Source organism: Nymphalis io, chromosome 9 (assembly GCF_905147045.1).
Source record: "Nymphalis io chromosome 9, ilAglIoxx1.1, whole genome shotgun sequence".
In the NCBI taxonomy this organism is placed as follows: domain Eukaryota; kingdom Metazoa; phylum Arthropoda; class Insecta; order Lepidoptera; family Nymphalidae; genus Nymphalis; species Nymphalis io.
The window spans coordinates 13,312,324-13,338,652 of NC_065896.1; the positions used below are offsets into that span (position 1 = coordinate 13,312,324).

General features: G+C 36.9%; 2 protein-coding genes across 2 annotated transcripts in view; both read right to left on the minus strand.

Moving 5' to 3' along the window:
- The window catches only part of LOC126770473 (unconventional myosin-XV), a 90,927-nt gene that overhangs the window by 47,629 nt on the left and 16,969 nt on the right, over positions 1-26,329 (minus strand). The window contains exons 2-17 of the mRNA XM_050489864.1: positions 12,996-13,146; positions 6,377-6,627; positions 5,189-6,294; positions 4,940-5,103; positions 4,631-4,860; positions 4,137-4,355; positions 3,646-3,734; positions 2,262-2,400; positions 1,958-2,161; positions 1,741-1,870; positions 1,429-1,589; positions 1,264-1,354; positions 957-1,126; positions 636-814; positions 413-547; positions 65-258 (exon numbers count right to left, since the gene is read on the minus strand). Of these exons, the coding sequence (XP_050345821.1) occupies positions 65-258; positions 413-547; positions 636-814; positions 957-1,126; positions 1,264-1,354; positions 1,429-1,589; positions 1,741-1,870; positions 1,958-2,161; positions 2,262-2,400; positions 3,646-3,734; positions 4,137-4,355; positions 4,631-4,860; positions 4,940-5,103; positions 5,189-6,294; positions 6,377-6,627; positions 12,996-13,145 (3,612 nt within the window). The 5' untranslated portion in view covers position 13,146. The remainder of the gene's footprint in view (positions 1-64; positions 259-412; positions 548-635; positions 815-956; positions 1,127-1,263; positions 1,355-1,428; positions 1,590-1,740; positions 1,871-1,957; positions 2,162-2,261; positions 2,401-3,645; positions 3,735-4,136; positions 4,356-4,630; positions 4,861-4,939; positions 5,104-5,188; positions 6,295-6,376; positions 6,628-12,995; positions 13,147-26,329) is intronic.
- LOC126770619 (uncharacterized) lies at positions 16,683-18,618 on the minus strand. The gene is made up of 2 exons (XM_050490109.1): positions 18,530-18,618; positions 16,683-17,603 (listed from the first exon to the last, which is right to left on the minus strand). Exons 1-2 carry the CDS (start codon positions 18,578-18,580, stop codon positions 16,740-16,742), a joined length of 915 nt encoding a protein of 304 aa, XP_050346066.1. The 5' UTR covers positions 18,581-18,618; the 3' UTR covers positions 16,683-16,739.

Consider the following 26,329-nt stretch of genomic DNA (forward strand, 5'->3'; position numbering starts at 1 on the left):
AATTAATTAATGTTAACAAAGTAAATATACCGCAGTTGTATTTGAGTTGGAGTCGTGTTCCTACCTGTGGCCGATCATCAGTTGCGGATGTGCGGGGAGGGGGCGCGCGGGGTGGTGGCGCTGGAGGGCCCGCACGCGTGGCGGGGGGACCGGCGCGCGCGGCGGGGGCCCGCAGCGCCTCGCTGCGCGGGGTCCACAGCGCAGACCACGTCTCCACCTCGCCCACCGCATCCAGTGCGTACTCGCAGCCCGCCCACTCTGGCACAGGAACATAAAAATAAGTATGCGATGAGTTTTAATTCTATTTTGTTAACCGATAGACCGATATGATCATCTGAATGGCCGTTGAACCGTTTCATTCGACGTCGGGACACCTGGACAGATATAATACGCTACGCATGTGTACACGCACCGGTGAGCTGTCCGTGCAGCTCCATGCTGAGCGTCCAGCCGGTCGCGCCGCGCGCCAGCCCCGCGGCCGCTAGCGCCGCCGCCGCCGCGCGCTCGCACGTGCTCCACGGCGACACGCACACCGTGTGCACGGACTCTGCACACGGGAGAGGACACTCGGATTACCTCGACGTCGCGTGTAAAGTGCATTCACTACCGGCCGAGCCGGGTCCCTCGCTACCGACCGTCGTATAGCCGGAGCGCCAGCGCGGGTCGCGCGTGCTCCCGCTGCGCGCGCCACTCCAGCAGCGTGGGCGGCGCCCGGCGCGACCCGGCGCTCCCCACGCCCCCTCCGCACAGCAGGCGCAGCAGGCGCGAGCGCTCCGCACCCGTCGCCAGCTCCGATATCAGCCGAACGAGGTACCTGGCGAAATCGGATACCCTCACTCCTGCCCGAGTGTGGAGGAGTGCGGCCGAGCTATATGCTCGAAACCTTTATCGTGAAGCCTGTATATTTATGGCTAAGTTTATAGGATAAATATACAGAACACAGACGCGGCGCGTACTTGTGCAGCGCGGGCCCGGGCTGGAAGGCGGCGAGGCAGTGCGCCAGGAGGCGCAGCACGCGCGGGGCGGCGGGGGAGTCCCCGGACGCCTGGTTGACCAGCTGCACGAGGATCTCGTCACGCAGCCCGCGCGAGCTCAGCCCGCGAGACGCGATGTAGTCCGCCAGCACCTGTGACACATTCACACTGACTGACGGTGCTATGGATAACTCGCGTGTCGGCGTCCGACCGAATGTTATAGGTACGGTCCGACGATCGAGCATTGATAAAAATGAACACCTCACTGAACTACTCGTTTCAAATATACCTTCTGCCTGGCTTCGTTTCCAGCGGCAGACTCATCGCACCATCTCAGTATAAGTTTGAATATCGCTACGGCGTCGTTGAAATCTTGATCCCTGAAATAAATATGTGCATATAACAAATCTTAAATTAATAAAAATAATAATTTTATTATTTTAATGATAAATACCGAACAGCCGCTTTTGACAAGAAAGGTTTGGTGATGGGATGTTTCTTCGGACTGAGCTGCCCGCCGTCCGCGAAGTACACGGAGCTGAACTTGGAGAAAGCGAATTGTTGTAAGTCAGGCAGCTGGATGCGCTCCTCTTCCGCGTACACGTCGCCTGACACCTGAAATAATATATTACGTACAATTTTAGAACAAGTTAATAACAAATACTGGTCCTAAAATGTCACACCATCCTGTGATTTTTTATTTTCAAAATCTATGGAATATAGTACTCATTAATGGACGAGCAAACTGCATAAATATCAATCTTACTTTTGTGATATTCTTGTCCGTATGCGGAGGCTGCCACTCGTCGATCTTCGACAGGATGAACGCCAACTCCGCAGGCACCTCCAACACTTGCACGCTCTCCGCTTTAACCTTCTGCTCCGCGGCACGACGTCTGAAATAAAAAAAAGTATAGGTAATGTCCTCGACCAAACATCCGCAGCGTTCGGTCAAGTAATAATTCCCCGTATCCGCGACCCACTTGGCGGCGGCGTGCGCGGCGTCGAGGCGGCGGCGCGCGAGGTCGCGCAGGCCGCGCGCGCGCGCCCGCGCCCGGCGGCCGCGCAGCAGCGCCTGCGCGCGCACCACGCCGCGCCGCACCACCACGAAGCGCCGCCGCTCGCGGGCGCCCTTCCACCACGACTGGATGCGGACGGCCGACTCGCGCATCCGGTCGTAGTGTTTCCTGTGTGACGGTACGGTAGGTATTATGTAGAGGACATTATATATTCTTTGATCGGTGATGGATGAAGTGCGTGTAATGAAATGGGAGCCCCGACGAGTACCTGGTGAGATATCCCCTGATGCGCGCCTGCAGCAGCGTGGCGGCGTCCCGCAGCTTGTCCGCTCGCGCACGCTCCAGCGCGCGGTGCAACGCTTCGCGCACGAACACGCGCGCCGCTCCCAGCTGGAAGTCCGCTCCCACTGAAATATCGAATATACCGAATGGACATTCGCTCCCGTCGGCGATACCCAGCGGACTCCATTCCCGTACTTAATATCATAGCTTTGTAACGGTGGCTGCGTTTCTTTAAACTTTTCCATTTAATTTTGTTAGTTGTCTTCGACATGTTACCTGGACTGTCCGTTTGCGACTGAAACTTAATTATACGATAATGATAATGATTAAATATTTGATAGACGATGACTTTTGATCGCTATGTTAATTGTTTGGTCAATTAAATTTAACTATCGTTAATTCTAACAATCGTATAACGGTGATGTGATTAATCGTTTTGTTATTTAGTTATTGTTATTGCCTCACCGGTCTAGTGGCTAGCTAGCGTCTGAAGATACCGAGCCCCAATTCGAATCCCAGTAAAATAGGCAATACGTAAACATATGTATGTTTTCCTTAAATTTTCGTTATTGATTATTTGTCAAAGGATTTCCGTAAATCGTGTCTTAATGATAATTTTACTTTAGTGAAATGCAGTAGATGGTTCACGACGTTATCAGCTTTCGAGACGTAAAAAAGTATAATACTAATACGTGAGCTAGAACAAGTTTATAGATCGACGGGCCGGTTGGCTTGGTTGGTAGATACATGCCTTTCACGCCGAAGATTGTGGGTTCGATTTCCACCCAGGACTGACTTGTGTGTGCGTGAACATGTCTGTTCGTCCTGAGTGTGGGTGTAGTTATCTATATGAGTATGGATTTACAAAAAGAAAAGTAGTATATGTAGTATATCAGTTGTCTCGTTTCCATAGTACAAGCTCTGCTTAGTTTGTCCTAAGATATATTATAAAAACATAATCGGAAATTTTATAACGTTTGATCACTTTTTTTTAATTGTGTATAATACTTTATCAATTATTACTACAATTCATCTCCCAACTAAAAATACAATTTTATTTATAACAATAAAAGTTTATCCAAAGCAACCAGGACGCACCGCAATTAACACAATTACAGTAGCTACTTTTAATTTTTATTTGTATTTATTTTCTAATAATAATAATATATAAAGTAAGTAATCAGTTTTACATAAAGTATAATTTAAAATACTTTTATTCATACTATCTTCACATTCAAATCGAAATCGCGTCATAGAAAGGATAACCACGTGAGGCGGTGCAGGAACAGAAAGCTATTTTTAACAGTTTTTCGTACCGATAACATGACAGTAATTTTTTTATAAAAGTCAAATTATATGATAAAACATACCTGCCCCGGTCGGTGGCATTTCGGCGAGAATCGAGTTACATATTTCTCTGTACGGCGTCGAACGAACCGGCATCGCCTTCAAGAGGTACCTGAAATATATACAGTATATAATATAATATTTTTCATTATTTAGTTGCATCACTGATAAATCCTGGACCTTTATTGCTTAAGCAAATCATTGGCAAGATGTTACGTAAATTGAAAGAACGTGTCAATCTCACCTCACTATAAACAATAGCCTCACTTTTGGTCTATTTTTTAAGTCTATATAAATTCTTAAAATTAATTTAGCAACTCCTTAATTGAATAAGCGAACTTGAAGGGTTCTCAGTAACCGATTTACTTATTGGGTAAGGATTTCTATTGTCTAATTGTACGGAAACATTACCCATTTTAGCATTTATACGAAATACATGCTCTCAACAGCAATGTTTTATTTTAAAATAAAGGTAAATAATTTTCATCAAAATAACTTTATTCTTCAAACTCACCTATATCTATCCACGAAGGCTTGGAATGGTATTCGTATGGGATATCCCATCTGTCTGATCTTGATCGTATCTAGCATGCCGGTGTACCTCAATTGAGCCAGTACGCACGGCATGTCGAACTTCATGGGTGACTTATCCGTATTAGGCTTAATGCAGCGCACAAACCAGGGGTTGCACCGAGACATTGACTCAAGCAGCTGGTGTAGGCTGTCCGAGAACCTATCGTATGGAATGCGTAGGTAAAGACATTGGAAAATGACAAATGTGCAAATATTATTATATAATACAAGTGACTTTAAAACAATGTCTTTTCTTCGTTCATAATAATTTGGTCTATTTTGTTTTATTTTAGCTGGGATTGCTAAAGTGAAATTAGGAAGTTGTGGTATTTCGAAATTTTTAAACCATTTTATAATACTGTAACGAAATATTTTATTATAACTTTCATATTTATCACGATGTTACTTATTCATTGATAAGATACAAAGTTGTACCTTGCAGCAACAGTTGGAGTCCTCGGCTTCATGGTCACAAAGCGACCATTAGCACCTCGAGGGAGAGTCTTATTGGCATCATGCTGAGCACGAAGTTGCGTCGACATTTCCGCCACTAGAGGTACCTCGCTGCTGCATAAGAGTTCTAACACGTCAGCTCGAAGCGCATCCCGGTTCTTATCGAGGAAACCATCGACATTGTACCAGACTTGTCCGGCGTAGTGTTTAATCTAAAACAATTTAATTATTAATAAAATTAAGTTTATCTAATTAATATATTATAAGTGAAAAATTCTATAAATGTCTTACCCCAAATTCATTAGCTCCTAACCTCGGCCTAGAATACAGCTCATTAAGAGCATGATTGTAATGGCACTTTTCTAGAAACGAGGCGTCGGATGCTCGCGGGAAGTTGCTTTCATCGTCTAATAAGTGTAAGATACCAACCGGTTTCTTGCTGAGCAGTTGAATAACTAAAATAAATAGTTTAATTTATTCTACGTTTATTAAATATATAATATACATAAGCCTGTAGTTGTAATCATTCATGATTAATACCTGGTGAGTTATCATTCCACGTGAGATTGGACCACTCCAATCTTTCTTTTTGGTATTCTTGCTGTTCCAGCTTAAATATGTGTTTATTAAAATAATGTTGAAGCGTTTCGTTAGCGAAGTTTATACAAAGTTGCTCGAATGAATTCTCTTCCAAGTCTTCAAATCCGAAGATATCGAGGAGAGATATTCGTTGAGCGTCGTGTAATCCAGCGCGATGGACTATCGAGTTTATTCGAAAGACAAGCCAACTAAATAACGATGAATATAGTGCCTTGGCGAAAGCATCTCTTGCGTCTAATGCCTGGTCAATGGGCAGAGGAGACCGCATTCGTTCTGCTCGGGCCGCTGTTACCCTTGTCGTGAGAGCTCTTGCTAGCTCTTCGGCAGGTACTTTAAGTAAATGCGCCGCCCAGCGCACTTCAGCACCTCCTCCTAATTGGACACCCTCTTGTCCATGCCTTAGCTGTCTTCTATGAAAATAAACATTTCCTAAATGGAGAACTGCAGCTAAAACTTTAATTATATCCTCTCTCTCAGAATCTCCAATTCCTAAAACTTGCATGGCTCCACATAGAGCAGACCAATCGGCACCGGCACCAGCACCGCCAGAATCACCGCCCTGATTTAAATAAAAATAATGTTCAGCTGTCAATAAGCCTCTCGATCGCCGTTGCTCCTCATCTAAACCAGCTAACAACTCGTAGAAAACGTGGTAGTTCCGCTCACCAGGTGACTGTGTAACGATACGAGACTTTTCAAGCAAATAATGAGCTACTCTAGCTCCGGCCAAAGCGCCATCTTTGAAGTATAGTTCTAATAATTTACCAAATCGACTAGAGTTATGATTTTTTGGCGTTCTCGCATTGCCAAAAGCTTCAAGCAAAGGCGCCGCTTCAAGAATCTGTTCAGAGACGGGAGCTCTACCGGGCGGTGCTGGAGCTACAGCTGCAAGGAATTGGACAGCCAATTTAGTAGATTCTGTTTTTCCAGCGCCCGATTCACCAGATATTAGAATAGCTTGCGGATGAGGTAGAGATGCACGCGCGGCTGCTGCAATGGCGAAAAGATGTGGCGGTAGATCTCCTAACGCTTCTGCTGCGTGGTACCTGCGATTAAAGTTTTTACTTATAGTTGTTACCTTTTATTTCAATGCTACATATTTAAACGAGGAACTGGTATATTGTTTACCTCCTAGCTGTTTGCAATCCATACAACGAATCGACAGGCCTATAGGGATTAACGGCTACTAGTATAGAGCCAGCATATGTATATATAAGGCCTTGTTCGTATCTAAGTTTGAGGTTCCAAAGCAGCGCCGCCTCGTGTAGATCGTGGAGGCGGGTCATGTCTTCGACCCCGGTGGGTCCAAGCTCCTCCCGTGGCCATACTGGGTCACCCTCTTCCTCGCCGTTACCCATTTGCAAAGCAAAAGTTTGGGGCTGTAAAAATATATTCATAAATTAAAGAACATCTTTAATATAATAAGAAAGATGTAGTAACACTTTTCTATAGTAAAAATTTTAGTATAAAATGTTCCATCATCTATATACAGTTTTTTTAACAATATAATAGCAGCGTGCGTCGTAACACCTACTGACTTAGTTGAAGAAATAACGAAACTTCAGCGGCACGGAACTGCAGCCAGATGGAAAATTATTACCGACAACATGCCTACACATGACATAACATAATGACTAGACCACCGCTACCGCACAATCGTATCAATCCATCAAGCTCACCGCTAAAGCACAATTCACTTTCGAGACTATTCTAATTTACCATTCCATTGCTCGCGATCTTTTTTAATTATTTAATTTGAGATGGAAATAAAAAAAATATGTATTTTGTACAACACAAAGATATAGAAATGTGTAAAAATTATAAACGTTTACAAAGCGAAGTAAGTCAGGCGAATCAGCATGCAATGATAAGTAGTTCATTAAGTATACTGTTAAGCGACCCAAAGACTATAAAATAACTATGTTAAACTTTTGATAGATACTTGTGTTAAAGTATTATATACTGACAGTGAGATGGTATTAAATGGTATAAATACAAAACCGACTTATAAATTAAAATTCCAGTAAATAGCTGTTATCCGAAAAATAATTAATGATAAACACTTTTTATAAATAACATTGAGAGAATCTATAGAACTTTTTCCAAAAAATAATAGCTAATGCAACTATACCGTATAACAGCTGTTGGGAGTTTCACATAATATTCTTGAGTATCAGAATTTTAAACAGTAATAAGTACCGATACTTGAATGGTTTTATTTGTTGTGTATGACATTAGCTTGTGTATATAATATAATAAATATAAAGTAGTTAAATAAAAATTGCAAACGTTAGCACAGAAATAGTAATCATACGTAAATTTCGTAATTTTGTTGATACTTTGTTACAATATAAGAAGAGTAATTGAAACAAAATTTATTTAGGAAAGCTTATACAAATTAATTTGTAGATTTGTTAGTATTGCTTAATATGTTCATTATTTATAATTTAACCTATCAGTTCTGCTTGAACATGCAACGAATTTACTATGGTCGTTCTATTGGTCTGTAAAGTTTTTCCTATGGCAAGAGGTTCGTGACTAGAACAATATCTCGCATATAATAAAACATTTTGATTAACTTAAAGTTTATGCCGTAAAAATGGTTAACCGATGACGTGTATTGTAATTCAATACGCTTTTATGACAAAGCATGCAGGGCAATAGCTTATTTAAAGATGCCTTTATATGTTAATAAAGCATTAGGCAGTCCCAAAAACATTAAAGAAATTCATGATGTCCACTTCTACTACAGTCCTTGTTTAATATTTATTTATTTTATTCATGTAATTTAAAAACTATTTTATTGACTTAACCCGAAGAGACATTATTGTTATTAGTTGTATTATGAGCAAATATAATATATAATTATATATATTTTTATAATGTTAACAAGAGCATGAACGCAGTCTTTGGAGATTTTATTGTAAATAAACAAAAAGGGTTAGCTTTTAAAGTGTTGTTGTTAAACATTTTCATGTATGTATTTAAGTATATTCATTTTATTGGGTAAGTTAAGTGGGGTATGTATATGTTTAGAATTTAGCGATTACGTTAAAATTCTCGTAAATTCTCGTAATCACACGTCGTGTAAACGATTCACGTTCTATTTTACTTTCATTAATGTCATTTTTTTATCGCTATGTTGCTTTCACTTGTATCAATCATGATCATTAAAATGATCACACGAAAAATACCAATTTAAAGCGATTTAATTACACTAATGACATACATTAGAGACGAGAACGTCCATGCACAAATCCTTCAATAATGGCACTGATTTTTGTCTTCGTCTTCTCATCGCGTATTTCATACTTGGTTTTTTCTTTAGAATGGGTTTAACCATTACATCCGTGCTCCTCTTTTGTCTTCGAATATCACAAGGCAAGCCGTTTAAATAAGGCTGAGGTTCGAATACCCAGGACTGGGGAGAACTGCGTGGTGTTGGTGCAAAGCGAACACGCATCTACTCGTTACCTATATGATTACTTGATTTGATTTGCTTTCAATTAAATTAGTTATAAAAACTCTTTCGTATATAATTATATTTTCTCTCACTTCGTGGTTATCACCGCTGATAGTTTTTTTCTCGTTATATCTTGATGATTAGCGTCGGTTCTTTTGGTCATTATTAAGCCATTTTATGTGTTATTTTCTTGAGCGCATAATTGTATTAATTATTATTAATTGCATTTCACCTGTCACATGGCATTTATAAGTAGGTTATAATAATAAATAATAACAACGTACTAAAACATTTTTACACAGAATGTAGTTCCACAAGTCACTTTATCCCGCGCCAGACGGCTAACTGATTCACATGCTTGCTAGATGAGAGGCTAACAACTGTTATAGAGCTCAGGATAACGGCACCAACTATCCTGTCTTGGGCTCTTAAGTGTTAATTATAGTATTAATTAACGTAATACTACGTAGTGGTGGTAAGTTATACCGAATATAAATAATTACTCGTTAAAAAAATCAAAAATGATTTTTTACAAGCAAAATAAAATATTCAATGTGATCGAGTAATATTCTAAGGTCGAGTATTTTCTAAGATGTTATTAGGACGGGCAGGATTTTTTTTTAAAAGAAAATCTTGTTTCGCATATGTAGTTTATGTACATCTCGAATGTTGTGCAAAATGATGTTCATAAACACGAGCAATTAGAAAAAAGTAGCGACAAGTTACCAGGCGCGTAGAATATGTCGGAGTTAACTCTCTATCGACATTCCAACGCACGGCCTTGCGTTACGCGCCCGAATGCTTGCGCTTAGGAGGTACACACACAACGCACCGCTTATAGCACTTTTACACTGTATAATTTTTGGGTAAGTGTGCTAAACCAAGTTACGATATTATCTACCGACACAATTATTACTTGCCGAGGTAAAGTTCGGTCCTTAAAGTGCTTGTTTAGTTTTTGTTTGTATATGACTAATGAGGTAATTCAAAATACCAAAATACACTACTATAAGCAATTTAAAATCTATAAAACTATTAAAATTAGATCTCCGCAAATTATATTTAGTATTGAGGAGCGATCGCTCTTGGCGTCAGGTAGCAAGGGGCGCAAAAATTTCAAAAACAATTTGTAAGGTACATAAGCGTTGTTTGATTAATAAGAAACGTGGTAATTATTATTTATATAACAATAACCAAAATGCAATTTATGTGAAGTGTAAGCGTCGACTAAAGGGCACTGAAAGACAATCTCGTTCTACCCTGATCAAGGGCTAGGGCCCATCATAGGGCTTGCCTATCTCGTAATAAAATTATTTTAAATACAAATTATCTCAGATTACAAATTTAATTTATAATTTGAGCAAATTGTCTAGAACTAAAACATAAATATTATTAAATAAAATTAAAATATTTAAGTTTAGATTATATATTAGATTGGAGTAGTTATGTAAGTATTTTATTGTAGGTAACATTTTTCTCTAACAATCATCATCTAAGGCATTATCGCGGGTGGTCTACAGTACCAGACTAAGGTCTGGTATAGTAGATTTCTCCAACTGGTTCTGTTTTGGCTTTCTACCTCTAGTTCTTCACATCGATTCCCTTCAGATCTTCTTCCACGCCATCCGGCTCGGGCATGGTTCGACTTTTAGACACTCTAGCTTTATATTATCATGCCATATATCCACGTGATATATCCTGCCTAACGGAAGCGTCCAATTTTATTGTCTGTACTTCGACTTGTTGCACAGTTCATTCATTTCGTGGTTGTATCGAATTCGCCATCTCTCGTTTCGACTCAGGTCGAAAAAGCGTCGTATTTATTTTATGTTTTCGGAGATAATATATAAGAACTTTTTTAAAGACTTTTGTCATGAGTTTTAATGTTGAAAATAATTAATAATTAATTAATCCTTGTAATATTCGATAGTCGAAATAAATTAAATTCCACTCGAAATTACACAAATATCGGTTGTAGGACTTTTTTTTAACTCTAATTTATAATTAGCTTTATCTAAAAGTACAAATTACAAAACTTTACGTACGACGATTTAATTTTCAAACGATATGTCTCGTATATTAATAAATAAAATATAAGGAAATACAAGTAAGCAGATTAAGCATTAGCCTTGAACCATTAAAAATGCCAAGAAATATATTTATTTATTCTTTATTGCAGACAGTATAAAAAAATGTTTTGGTAAATTTTTGATCACTTATGCTGGGTTACTGCGTTTTTTTCCTTCCCATATTTCCTTATCCCTGTCGTATATGAGAGCACGGACGAGCGATGCTTCCCGGTGACGCTGTCATTTAGGCGAACGGCAAAAAGTTATTTAGAAAAAAACGACCGTTCTTGTTCTAAGGAATTGAATATTACGATTGTGCGTTAAGATTTCTGATAATACTACTGTTTATTTAAAAAAAATACATACACGTAAATAAATATAAATTTAAATCGTCCTGATATAAACGTTATTAAAATGATGCTCTCAACACAAAATAAAATTAATATTACAAAAAATTAAAGATCGAGTTTTTATTTTTATATGTCATGATTTCGAAGTATACACGGATATGTATCACATTTTGCAGACCTTATTTCGGTAAACAAACCTATATTTCATGTTGTTATGGGTATGTTATCAAATTGGATAATGACCACATTATTAAAACGCTTGGCAAACGCTATAGTTGTAAGTCTGCAAGACACGGCAAGGCACCCAAAAAAAATTACTTTAACCGTTTCGGAATTGGGGGGCCTTAATTGTCAAAGGCCTTGGATCTCAAATTCGGGCCTGACTGTTTTATACCTTTTACTCTTCAGGGTCTTTAAAAGTCGACATTGACGCTGAGAGACTAATCATTTTTTATATCGCAAGTGTTTTGATAAGGTTATTATAAAATGACACTATTCAAAAAAAATTAGCATTACTAAAATATGGACTAAATTTCAGATGATGTCATCTCGGATTTTTGTTGTAAAATGTATCAATTTGCTTTGACAATAAATAAATTGATAATTTTGAAGACAAGATTTTTTTGAAACTTATGCAGAAACATTAAAAAGTTTATGACATTAGAACTAAGAGAGATTTTGTAAAGGCATATTGTTAGCAAAGGAATTTAATAGAACACCGTGTAAGGTTCAAAAAATACCCACTTCTATACACATCCTAGATCACGACAAACAGATATAATCGAGAAAAAAGGTATATATAGACTAGTCTTTATATTATAAGCCATGAAAATGACCCTTCTAGACTTACAAGTCATGTACTGAGGTTTAAATAATTGGTTTTCTTTTACTTAACGTATATGTAAGCATACTCATTAATACATATTACATCAGCTGTACATATACTTAAATATAAGGCTCGGCGCGTCTGACTGATAATTATTTGTCGTCTACAGTATTCCGTGTTGGCTTGAAAACGTCCACGCGGTTAATTGTGCGATTATACGAGTAGATTTTCACCGAATTCAATAACTCATATTGGCCTTTAGCACGTACGTACGTGAATTTTATGTGAACATCTATGCCGTGACGGCGAACGGCATGACGCTCTCGTATGCCGTCGTACTTCCTCTCCGCCACCATTCTCTACTCGTACGTACGTACGTATTATACTTCATCGCTATATATTATTATTATAAGAAAAATATATTAATTTGACTATGTAACAAAACTCTGGTTTTATTTATTTAACTATAACATCTTCGACCATCTACTATCCGCAAGACGAAGCGTTTCTACATTAACCGGTCATAAGAGATCAAATTAAAATACAGAATCCCGGCACAGGCACTCCCTTATTTTTAAAAGCACTCAAATCATTACTAAACCAATGAGGTTCCGTCAAATATAAAATCTAATATAAGAGATTTGATGAGCAGTGTCTATGAACATCCATCTAGACCTAAAAACGCTGGCAAATGTTCTTCGGTTTTACAGTTACTGCATATTTAGCTTATATTTTACTGGTGGTAGGGCTTTGTGCAAGCTCGTCTGGGTAGGTACCACCCACTCATTAGATATTCTACCGCAAAACAGCAATACTTGATATTGTTGTGTTTCGGTTTGAAGGGTGAGTGAGCCAGTGTAATTACAGGCACAAGGGACATAAAATCTTAGTTCCCAAGGTTGGTGGCGCATTGGCTATAAGCGATGGTTGACATTTCTTACAATGCCAATGTCTAAGGGCGTTTGGTGTCCACTTACCGTCAGGTTCACCTTCCTATTCTATAAAAAAAAATATATAAAATTCTTTTCAGATTTCTCACCTGGCCATTGACCACGGCGCTGACCAGCAGCACGCGTGCTGCGCGGTGGACTTCGATCAGCTCGCCGGGCAAAGGTGCGGGGGCGCCGGCTGGTTGGAACCACACCGAAGCGCCCTCCGACCACTCCACGAGCCCCCCGGAGCCCGCCATGCTGTACAGATAAAAAAAAACAACTTAGTAAGAGTGAAGTTAAAGGTTAGCGGAAATTAATTTATATTTATTGCATTCGAACACGAAACATGTGCATGTTTAATATTTATCGTAATCGGTTTTGAGAATGAGATTAAGCAATCGTCGACAATCATCTATATTTTAAACAAATTATGCTGAAAATTGTTTAATACTAATTTCCGCCCGCATGTGGAGGAGCGGAGTAGCGTTTGCCCGTCCTTGGGGTTCAAGCTCGCTGCGTACGAAATTTCATCAAAATCGGTTTATTGGTTTGGCCGTGAAAGCGTAACAGACAGACAGAGTTATTGTCGCATTTCTAATATTAGTATAGACAGTAATATTTACCTAATAAGTCAGAGTTTAGAATTATTATACGAATGAGTATCTGTGACCTGTAATTGGGATTTAAATTAAGTAATGTAAACCGGTATTGTGGCGATCTTTGTAAATGTCGCACATTAGTTATGTCGACAGCATGACTGTTGAACCTGACCTGACCTCTTGTAATGATTTCATTAATTTTAAAACCCGGAAACGATGTGAAAAGTGCTTATGAAATATATTTTAGTCTAGGTCATATTCGGATTATTTAAGCAGTCAACGCTGCCAAATTCAAATTTTACATAATTACTTACAACACTGATTCACTTGATATGCTTTTTTAGATAAATGATATTAAAAAAATCGTAGCTCTAATGATAGTTAATTGTATTTAAATAACATCCGGAAACGATGTGACTTGCTTTGTTTATTTTAATGTTATTAACTTGTCGCTAAAGAGTAACTGCTAAGTTTTTTAACGATTCATCGCGGTTGAATTTACATTCCGAACCGAACGTATAAAAGTAACTTGTAGAAGCAGAGCTGCTGAGCTAATGCCTCCTGTCTTTATTGAGAGGTTTGCAGATTACTCCACCACGATGCTACAATGCGAGCTGTGTGATACACGTGGCAGTTTTTTATCCTCCACATACAGGTCACGATAACTTCCTTCACCGTCGAGTACGAGATGAATTATAAAACAATTAAGCACATGAAAATTCAGTAACTTGCCCGGGCTAGAACTCGGAATCGGTAAGGAATCTCGTCTAACCACTGGGCCATCACGGTTAATAAACCACCACGAACGTGGTAACGTGAATTTAATTTATTATCATCAAATGATTCAAACTGGGTTAAGAACCAATTCGATTACAACAGTAAGAATATATATAACAAATAACAAACCATAATAAAACTCAATCAGGCGTTTATTAACGCCGGATAAAATTAGTTTGAAAATTGGAGTGACATCATTTGTTCTCGAGATATGTGCTTACAATCATCTATTCGATTCAATAAAGTATATATATATTCGAATTGACTTGTTGCTGTTGGCCCAAATGACCTCGACAGCGTCACCGGGCGGGGGGCGAGTCTTTAAGATACTCAGCCGGATGTTGGGAGAACCCCGAACCCCGGCTTCTAAGCCGGGGTTCGGGGTTCTAACACCGTCGACGTCAGGAAGGAGGACACTGTGTGTAATGACCCCGTCATAATACATATGTAAGTGTATATTGTTGAATACAAAAAGTTGAGATAAGTATCTACATTCATTAAATAAATACTTGCAACAAGTATTGTTATTGGAGCACTCTCATATATACATATAAATTAAATAAATAATTTTAAATACGTCACTATACCTTCTCCCCCAAAAAAAGGGAGAGGAGGCCTTTAGCCCAGCAGTGGGACATTCACAGGCTGTTACAGTACGGTACGTCACTGTAGAATGCATATGGGAATAAAATTATAAAGTTTCATGCAAGTTTTTTTTCTGTAGAGCGGACATTCCGAACCGGTGATAACGCTAGACGATTAAAAAGTAGGTATTATAAAATATTTCGATTTTATTACACTTAATTGTAGGCATGGAGGACAAATAACGTAATTATTGAACTTGTATATTTAGGTAATTAATTAGGTAGTTAAGTTCCAATTTTTAGGCCTTAATTTTATTGCCTTTGACTTTAGCGAAAATGTTTATTATTTTTTAAGTTTGAAACTTAAAAAACGTTTTAAAGATATTTATATCATCATTTATTTAACTGTATCCCATTATTTTCAGATCGGGGTAGTTCCTATCCCATGTTTTACTAATTTACGGTAATGTATATTTGCTTCATTTTCTTACTTCAATTACCTTTAATTATGTCTGCACATGCGCATAAAATTGTTGTTTCAGTTCTAATGTCAGTGGTTAGGTTAGACCTCTGGTAGATCGTCAGAGCGTCACGGTAGCATGCGCAAGCGATCCCGTGGCGCTTCTCATTAAGACAGAAAGGGTACCGCCGGTGTTTAAGTGGGTATTCTGATGTTCGGGGCGCATTTGGCGACTTGGACACCGGCGAGCCCCACATACCCCCACTGTTCCCGTAGGGGAAACGCGTAATGCGTTTTTTCAGCGTTAAAAAAAGGCCTCTGGTAGATGGGATATGTAAAAAATGACTTAACTAACAATATTCGTTTTAGTTTAACTTATAAATAACTAGTTATCATTCGCTCGCGTATGAGAAGGAGGTGTTAGGTATTCCTAGAATATGTATGTAAAATTTCATTATAATCGGTTCAGTAGTTAAGTCGTGAAAGCGTATCAAACACACAAACAAATAAATAAACTCACTTTCGCATTTATAATATTAGTAAGGATGATATCACAGCTCATTTGCAAATTAATAAAACATTTTCATCAGTCTCCTGGTTAGCGTTCTAATATTGTAAAGCTGTACTTCACATGTAAGGCAAATTGCAAACTTTAGTTTTGTGTTTACATGTGTTTGTAATAAAAATCAATTTAGCAATTACAGAAATTATAAATCATTAAAAATGGACGCTTTATTATTATAATAAGTTTATTTGAATAAATTTTAAATCTTTACATATAATAAAAATATAACTGATCTGTAGCTGTCTGTACATGGAAGATATATGAGTAAAACAATTGCCGGGGACCTTTATCAACGCAATAGAACCCAAAACAATGATTGTTAGAATTTTTGTCTGTTTGTCTGTGCGTTTGTACACGCTTATCTCAGAAACGACTTAACATATTTGGGTGCGGTTTTCACTAATGTATTCTGGCTAACTTCACATAAAATTTAGTGTTTGTTTTATTTCAATCGTTTCATAAACAATAAGGTTTTGTCAATTTAAAGAATCACGTCGAACATTTTTTCGATAAAAATGCTATAAAATAACTGTTCAGTTGAATTGAATTTTATTTAATTTTTTTTTAAATTTTTACTTCAAATTTAAATTTGACGAAATGGAAAGTAAAAAATTGTTTTTCAAATCGATTCATATACGACGAAGTTCGGAGATAGAAAACATAAAAAAATATCACCGAATTGCCTTATTTTTTATAAGTCGGTTAAAAATGAAAACTTTACCCTAAATATGATACAAGGAATTTAAAACGAAATAAATATAATGTACAAATAACAAATTCATTTATTTTCATTGCAATATTGATATACATAAATAACATAATTACATAAAGCTAACTAATTATCAAATAACAATTTTGGTTTTTTTTTATAAATAAATCGGATTAGCCAACGCAGTGGGAGGCAAGCCGCAGCCGCATGGAGGATTCGCTGAACAGGGGGTCGGTGAAAAGCAAATAGGTGGCGGTGGGGGCGGCTGCAGGCAGAAGGGCTCCGGCGGGGGTGGTTGAATGCATAATGGCGGCGGAGGGGGTGGCTGGACACAAATAGGGGGCAGCGGTGGAGGTTGAACGTTGATGGGACACGGTGGAGGTGGCTGCACGTAGATCGGCTCGGGGCTAGGTGGCTGAATCGTTATGGGGCACGGGGGAGGCGGTTGGATGTACATTGGTGGTGGCGCTGGCGGCTGAATCATCATTGGCGGTAGAGGGGGCGGTTGCACTGGCAAGGGTGGCAACGGGGGTGGTTGGATCATTAGAGGAGGCATTGGGGGTGGTTGAACCAAAATCGGCGGCAGCTCAATCATAATTGGCGGAGGTACCGGAAGTTCAATCATTATTGGGGGTGGTATTGGAGGATTGACGTATAGAGCTGGCGGAGTCGGTGGCGTCACGCACATCGGTGGTAGCGGTGGTGGGTTGACACATAATGGAGGTGAAGGAGGCGGTGTTATCGTCATAAGCGGTGACGGTGGTGGAGTAATACAAAACGGCGGCAGAGGCGGAGGTGTTACCGTCATCGGTGGGGGTAAAGGCACTTCTATAAGTAAGGGAGGTAGAGGAGGTGGGGTTACACATATTGGGGGAGGCGTTGGGAGAGATACATAGATGGGGGCTGCTGGTGGCGCGGCGAGGGCTAGTGGGTGTGATGGACAGCTGCAGGACTGTTGGAAGTACAGCGGTGACGTTGCTGGCGATGCATATGGAGATACATAGTACTGGCCCTGAACTGTCTGTAAATTAGAACTACAATTTTAAAAAAAGAAAGTACTTTTAGTACAATTAAGGTATTCGATATAGCCTTGTATTTAAATTGCTCTTTGAAAATATTTCTAATACGTTGTAGTTTATTAATTCCAAAGTGTTAAAAGAACATCCCGGTTATCTCATTAATGACAATAACTTTTCCTGTTTTCAAACTATAATCATATTATTTAATAACATTATATAATCTATTGTAAAATATAAAAACGTTCTTCTAAGCATCGAAACAATAATATAAATAAGACATGTTAGGAATACAATATATTTAATAAATACGCAGTCGTTTCTAATCAGTTATTTCGTTAAATTAAGTTGCATATTTGATAGCAATTACTCTGCATCTGCGCGTCTTTATATGGTAACCTGTGCTATGCTTTTCCGGCAGTTTACTCTTTCAGACGAGATAGATAGAGATAGAATCACCAGTGTCGTAAAAGCCGATTATGTTATATTTTGTGAAGTATATGTAATGCCATCGAGTGTTTAAAAGTATCGATAGCCAGATTGATGTCAGGGAAACGAACTTGAAAACTTATCAAAATCATTCCCACAAATAATTAACCTCAAGCAGGGGACTGGCTTTAAAAATCTGCCAAAATGTATTCCATGCAATGCTAGAAACACAAAATGTCGTCTCCAAATAAATGAGATAAGAAATCGAATGACTTTGGTCAATGAAAATAGAATCTAGCACGCGTAATACAAAAAGTAACTGCTATCAAACAGGGGACCAATTCTACTAACAAAACCAACATAATTTTTAACCAAATGTTAATCAAGCTTCGATTCGTTTGCGATAAAGTGACAATTTGTTAGTAGAATTGGTCCCCAGCGGCTATACACGCACTACGAAACTCATATCACATAGTAATGTCATATTCATAAAAGTACTTACACAAATTAATGATAGGGCAGCTAGAATAACTTTTCTAGTTGTCACCGCCATTGGCGACTAATTAAACTTGTCCTTTTACCTCGAATGCACTTGTTATATACCGATACGTTACCTCAACAATGTTTACGATTAACAAATCACATTGTCGGAATTTATCGGTTTAAGGTTTCACTCCCTTTATCGTTTACGAAACTGCAAATAAGCAGAAGTAGATAAACCACGTATTGTTATAAAGAAATCCTTACACGTAATATATAATAAGTCTAATGTAATAATTTATGTCATAATTTTTTTGATACTACCACAGATAACATGATTATCACTATTATTTTTCTATTTTATGCTTAATATAAAACTTCACTTGTCAGACTACCAAGTCAGCATTTACCAAATATAGGAAGTTGATTTAAGCCTGTTCCTTATTCTCGTACTCCTCAATGACTTCCTTCGTTGGTCTAGTGGCTAAATATAAGGCCGCATATCGCGAACCCTTTCCGGTCGTGTCGGTTTTGCCGTCTCATGGGATTATGAGAGTGACGGAATAGAGAATGCATCTGTGTTTGCACACACACATGTCTATTTTAATATGTCCTGCGTTGGCTAGTCTCTGTTGTGATTGACCGGTTTCGCCGAAATCGATCAGAAGAACATCGTCATAATCATCGTGTCGTATCACGGCAATACAAACGTCTCGTCCCGTCGAATATACAGGAGGTGGATATTGGAACTCATTCTTCAAAGGCTCTAGACCCCTCGAAATATAATAAATAAATCCCTCGAAATTAGGTTAATTTAAACTAGTACGAATGATGACATAACAATAACAAAAGCGTCTTTTATCTTTTTGAAATTGAAGATCTTATATAAAAGACAATGTATACAAACTGTACATAACATAATGACTGTGCAAATGATGACCACGTGGAATGGTGGCGAGACTGCCAAGAATGCAATGGTTGCGTTTTCCTTTTAAATAACAAATCCGCTTCCATTGCTAAATGCAACCTAATGTGACCAGTAGAATACATTACCGCAACTATTCTCACTAACATACTTATTTTAAATTAAAACGAACACACCGAATTCAAATAATGTTTAAGTAAATTAAAAAAATTAAATCAATTTATTCAACTTTTCATTACGATACGCATTCGTTATGCGAACACATATACTACGTAACGTAATCAAATATTCATATAATTATATCATGCAGTAGAGAAATGTGTCATATAACAAATGTGCGATGTCTTGCTTAGTCGCCATAATATGGTAATAAAGTGCAAAATCATCGAACTCGGAATATCTATCTACTACACAAGGTTACACTACAAAGATAAATGGAGAATATGTACGTCTGCACGTGTAGAGCTTAACCATAGTGATTGATAAATAATTTTATTTTGGTTATTTACCTGAGTAGTTTTACCTGTTATTATTTTAACGCTACCTAAAGAGCGGATCAGTGGAACCTTCACGAGCTGCTACTTATGCATTTAAAATTATGCGTTATACTGTAATTATGTGTCACGCTTTTCTTAACTTGGAGAAGGTAACTTTGGGAAAGACACGTAGTATGGCAACGTATAAAAAAATAAAAAGAATATTCTTGCGACTCAGTCTTGACAGCACTATTAACGACCAATTTGACCTCCTTACGACAGGTTCAGATGAAAAACTCGAATCAGCGAATATTAATATTATTGAATATTAAATATTAAATCGTTTTTAAACTTTACATTTGTTTACCGTTAAAATTAAATCGAAATAATAAATTATATATAAATATACTTAATCGATTAAGGATATATATATATATATATATATCATTATCATTCTAATTTAATGTTTGAACAAACACTTTTGAATAATCTTTTCTTAGAATTATATTAAAGTATATGAAAAGCAAATACAATTAAACTGATATAGTACCTCCGTGCTTTATAATGTTTTGAGTAGAATGCTTAATTTAGTAGTTGGAATACCCAAACCGACTCCGATGCATTAGAGACAAAATTTTAGTCTTTTTATGAGTTAATGTTAAAATATTGAATGTAATTTATTCTAAAATCCATAATTTGTTCAATACGCAGTGGATACAATTAGTTCTGAGTGTAAATGTGAAACGAGGAAGTATCTCGGCATACTCTCCTAAAAATGAGACTGGAGACCAAAAAATATGAATATCACCGGACAATCGTATGCAATGTAAATTTATAATAAATATATAAATCTTGAGACACTAAAGGCGTCCAATATCTACTTTATAATATTTTAAGTTCGGTTAGTTATAATTGAGCTGAATCTACACAGTAACAGCCTGTTAATGTCCCACAGCTGGGCTAACGCCTCCTCTCCGTTTTGAGGAGAAGGTTTGGAGCTTATTCAACCACGCTGCTCCAATGGGGGTTGGTAGAATACACATGTGGCAGAATTTCAAAGAAATTAGACACATGCACGATGTTTTCCTTCACCGTCAAGCACGAGATGAATTATAAACACAAATTAAGCACATGAAAATTCAGTGGTGCTTGCCCGGGTTTGAACCCACGATCATCGGTTAAGATTCACGCGTTCTAACCACTGGGCCATCTCGATTTATCTATACATGTATATCATTATCATCATGTACCTATATACAATTGGTTGAAAATTGAGAATACTGACAAAATGTCTTGTAATGATGTCAAGGGTTCTGCTAAATATGACCGAACTGGTTACAATGAATTCAAAATAAGAATGTAAAAAATATCCATTATGGGTCTAAATATTAGTAAAACTTGTTGATCTTAATATATGATATATTTTAAACGATTCCATGTTTAATTCAAAAACGACCCAAAAAGAGTTCATTGAATCCGGTAAACAATCGTGAGGAGACGCTTCCGTCCGGACAAGTGGAACTGCCGTACTGTGGATGAATACCAATATCTATTGCGCTGTAAATAAAATACATACAAGTCGAACAAAGGTTCATTAGAATTGTCTGCCTTTTTGTTTAGTCGGGTTATAATTGCATTCGTATGCGGCATAGCTGCCTCGAGAAAGGCTTTCTAAACGCACGTACGTAGCGTTTAAAATAACGTGTCGGTCAACAACCAACAATTGCTCACCTGAGCAAATTCTCTTCATGTATCTTAAAAGATTTCGAACTAAAAGACTTATTTACTTCGTTTATTATAAACATACATGTGTTGATGTTCACTCTTTTTAGTATTATTCGGATCTTCTCGTTTACTTAGGTGTAATCGGACAATTTGTCTTTTTCTATCGAATGTTAAAATAATTTTGAAGAGTCATGCTGATCCTGCCCAGTTTTTTTTTATTGCATAAGTAGACGGACGAGCATATGGGCCAGCTGATGGTAAGTGATCACCAACGTCCATAGACATTGGCATTGTATGAAATGTTAACCATCGCTTACATTGCCAATGCGCCACTAACCTTGGAAACTAAGATGTTATGTCCATTAAAGTTCTCAAGATGCCTGCTGTATCCAAAAATCGGTTAATACTTCTTACAGCGCCAATGTCTTTGGGCAATGGTTTTCCCGCCCCGTCTTCAATGTTTTCGGTGTAGGAATAAAAACGAAATACTACTAATACTGTGATGTGTATAAATGTTATACTAATTTCTCATAAAAATATCATAAAGCTCAACCCTAATTTAAATCGCGCGAAGTCGGAAATAGGAGTTCATACTTTATATAAATTTTAAATACAGAACAAAAATAATAACGAATATTAACATTACGAACCATCTCACTTTATTGCGTAATTTATTTTCTTGCTTGTTCGTCAGATTCAAATACAAAATGACCATTCATTACAAAGGTATAATAAACGAGCAAAGATGACACTTTGGCCCTAATATCTCTTCCTAGGAAGGGCAGTAGAGAGCTATCTGACTGCACGCCTCGATGATTTATTTGCTGCATCTTGGCGAACAGAGAATGTTTGCTATTTATGACCATTTTTATCCGATTTCTTCGTTATATTGGAATTCATATAAATAATACTAGTATTATAAGGAATTGAAAATGTTTTGAAAATGTAGATGGGTAAAGCGATTCTATATTTATTGTGAGGGAATAAACCACACCACATTCTCCTTAATAATTATCAGTGTTGGGCAACAGTATTAGGACGTACAATATACGTAGTAATATATTAATTAAAAAAAAACAATTAATGATATATATTTTACTTAAATAAGTTCATTATTATATTTCTTTTAATTCCCTAATTAAAGTGTAAATCGCTTTTGTTAAATTAAAAAAAAAAAAACAATTAATGATATATATTTTACTTAAATAAGTTCATTATTATATTTCTTTTAATTCCCTAATTAAAGTGTAAATCGCTTTTGTTAAATTTGATTAAATATGTCCATTGGCTATTTTTTTTTGGGGTCTTAGCGCTGAACATTACACTTAGACAGTTTCATAAATATTTCTACATTTTTGAATGCCTGAACGTCATCATCATCTTAGTTATTAACATTTTGAAATATAATGGCTGAGTCGTACGTCTACCCTCGAATTATTAAAGTTATATAATACATGTTTGATATTAAAAAATTAATAAATAATAATTGTATTCTTTTCATAATACTTCATTTTCATAATACACTTCACAATACTTTCATAATACTTAAAAGACGAGATGGCCTTGTGGTTAGAACGCGTGAATCTTAACCGATGATCGTGGGTTCAAACCTGGGCAAAGCACCACTGAATTTTCATGTGCTTAATTTGTAATTATAATTCATCTCGTGCTTGACGGTGAAGGAAAACATCGTGAGGAAACCTGCATGCGTCTAATTTCATTGAAATTATGTCACATGTGTATTCTACCAACCCGCATTGGAGCAGTGTGGTGGAATAAGCTCTAAACCTTCTCCCCAAAAAGGGAGAGGAGGCCTTAGCCCAGCAGTGGGACATTAAGAGGCTGTTTCTGTTTCTTTCATAATACTTAATAAACAAATTAAGAATATCTTATAAAAGGAGTATATTACTTTGGATTTCGGAATCTAAGCACAATGGTATCATGAACTGGCACTCTTTAGGGAACTACTGACGTTTTATTTTGAGAATAAGATTAAAAAATAAAGAATGTATTACTTCACATATATTTTTTAAATAATATATAAAACAATGCGTATTGTGTAATTTAAGTTAAATAAAGACGTCGTCTATCAAAATAAAAATATCAGACCGCGACTCGTAAGAAACATTGACGCAACATTTGGTCGCCCGTCGATAAACAAGTATTATATGATCCAGCTACAAATTATTGAAAGCAAAATTTAAACGAATTACGCGAGAGAGGCGAGTGTGTTTCCAGCGTGTTTTTTGCACATCGTACCGAAATTAAGACGCGCTTCACATAAATTATCGTGTATGTGTGTAATTCTTTAATAAAAATTAAGATGTATCAATTATAGATACGATTTCAACTTTCATATTTTGTAAGCCTAAAGTGTGAATGACACAGATTGTAACACTTTACTTCGCTATCGCGCAAGTTGATAACGATCTAACATAATTGTGGAAACCTGTCATTTAGTGGTTAAACCGAAAGTCATTTTAGTCTATCGTTGCTAATATAAAAAAAATTATAATTAGAATTGTGTGTAATAAAATTCCTTAGAAAGGATGTAACTTGCACTTAACGAAGTCGTTAATAACAATAGATGTATGATGTAGAATAGTACTCAATCATAGACTAAGATTTAATGGCTTGTTATCATTTAATGACAGGCGATCAGAGGTGCCATATCCAACTAACGAAAGTATCGTCATAGCTTTTCATGCCCTCTCGACAAACAGATTGAACAATTTTCCAACATTACGTAATAAACCTTTTATTGAAGACATAAACTGAGATTGCGTTAATTGATTAACAGGATGAGTTAAAGTCTGTATGTAACAGTCAATTGTAATTAAAAATGTTCAAGATAGTGGGCGTATATAATATGATTGCATAAGAGAGTCTTCAGTGTGGGATCGAGGGCAGAGAGTTCGAATCCGTGTCAGCGGAACAATGCAGTCGGTACGATAGGTAACAATACATCAAAGTCATTAATTGCTACAAGCTATTATCGTCTTTCATTAAAAAGTAATAAGATTGAATTGTGTCTGCTTATTTTGTGCTGTTTGACGTGACCTTTGGTATCTGTGTTCATGGAAATATCTCACCATACTATAAGTATTATTACCAAGTTTTGCATGTAATTGTAAATCATATAGTCAATATGATTTAATTTATCTCCATGTGTTATGGCATATCGTTCCGGCAGATAAACCCATCCTATATGAAGCCTTGGATGACACTGAGATGAGGAATTACATCGTAAAACGTATTGGCAATACGTGGCAGAATCTGGACCAGAGCAGCGAAATTACGTGCATGCATTCTCATAGCCAATATAGTTATTTTTTAAATATTGATAATAGTTTTATTCATATATTTTATAACTAAAACTAAACTAAAACACAAAATACGCATTACAAAGTTACAGAAAAAACAAAGTAATTTATAGTTATATATAAATTTAGTTAGCATTGAAGTTAAGCGAACGAACGCTTAGTCTGTGGAGATTCGAAAATATATATATTATGTATTTTAAAATCGAAAATGTGGATGTCAAAGAAACGTATAAGATTTTTTTTTTGTTAATGCAAATAATAACGTACGTAAGTTCTTCACGTACGTAAGTTCTTTGTATCGTAGTGGGAAACCATCCCACCAGCAAAACCATTCCCAAGAAGTTATGCGATCCTTGTCAATTTTTTTATCATGCAATCGACACGCCGTGTCTACAATGTATTGATTTACAGTTATACGGGTTATTTTCTTATAAAAACGATATAACGCTCAAAATTCAAGTAGATATCTAAAATTTGACGAGCTGCTTGGCGTAGTTGGTAGATATTTGCCTTTTACGCCGAAGGGTATGGGTTCGATTCCCACCCAGGACAGACATTTGTGTGCATGAACATGTCTGTTTATCCTGAGTCTGGGTGTAATTATCTATATAAGTATGTATTTACAAAATAAAAGTAGTATATGTAGTATATCAGTTGTCTGGTTTCCATAGCTCAAGCTTTGTATAAGCTTAATTTGGGATCAGATGGCCGTGTGTGAAAAATGTCCCAGGATATTATTATATTATTATTATAAATATCTGACTAATAATTAATAGATTGTATTTAAAGATGTCCATTACAATTTCACGATATTTGCGTCATCGATGTCATTTGAAATACGCAATTTTTCGTCACGTCAAATTTGAGGCGTTAAATAACTTAACTCACGCCTGCGCAGAAATGTTGCGTAAGATTGTAATTTTTAAGCAACCGCAGAGAAAATTTGTAAATGGTACCGTAAATTATTTTGTTTAAATAAATATATCTGAATCCATTTTGTTAAAAATTAAATTAATAAAGTAATTTGTCACAATGGATGAGGTTAAACTGGCGTTAAATCATCGGCTAGCAAACAATAGAGTGTCACGCAGGAAAGTAGCGAGTTCCGCTCCGTTACCTGAATGGCTTTTATTATAAACGTAATAATACATTAATTTTATTATAATTCGGAGATTGATAATGGTTATTGCGTGAAAGGTCGCAATAAGCCCTAATGATTTTTTCGGGCTCATCTGTGGCTCCGTGTCGTTTAATATAATAAGGATAAATACTTTGTCTGAAAAGTAAATTTATAACTTTGATTATCTTTTACAATTTGTGTTAGTGAAAATGATTAAATTTTTGATAAGCCGTTAACTGTGTTTATTAAATAT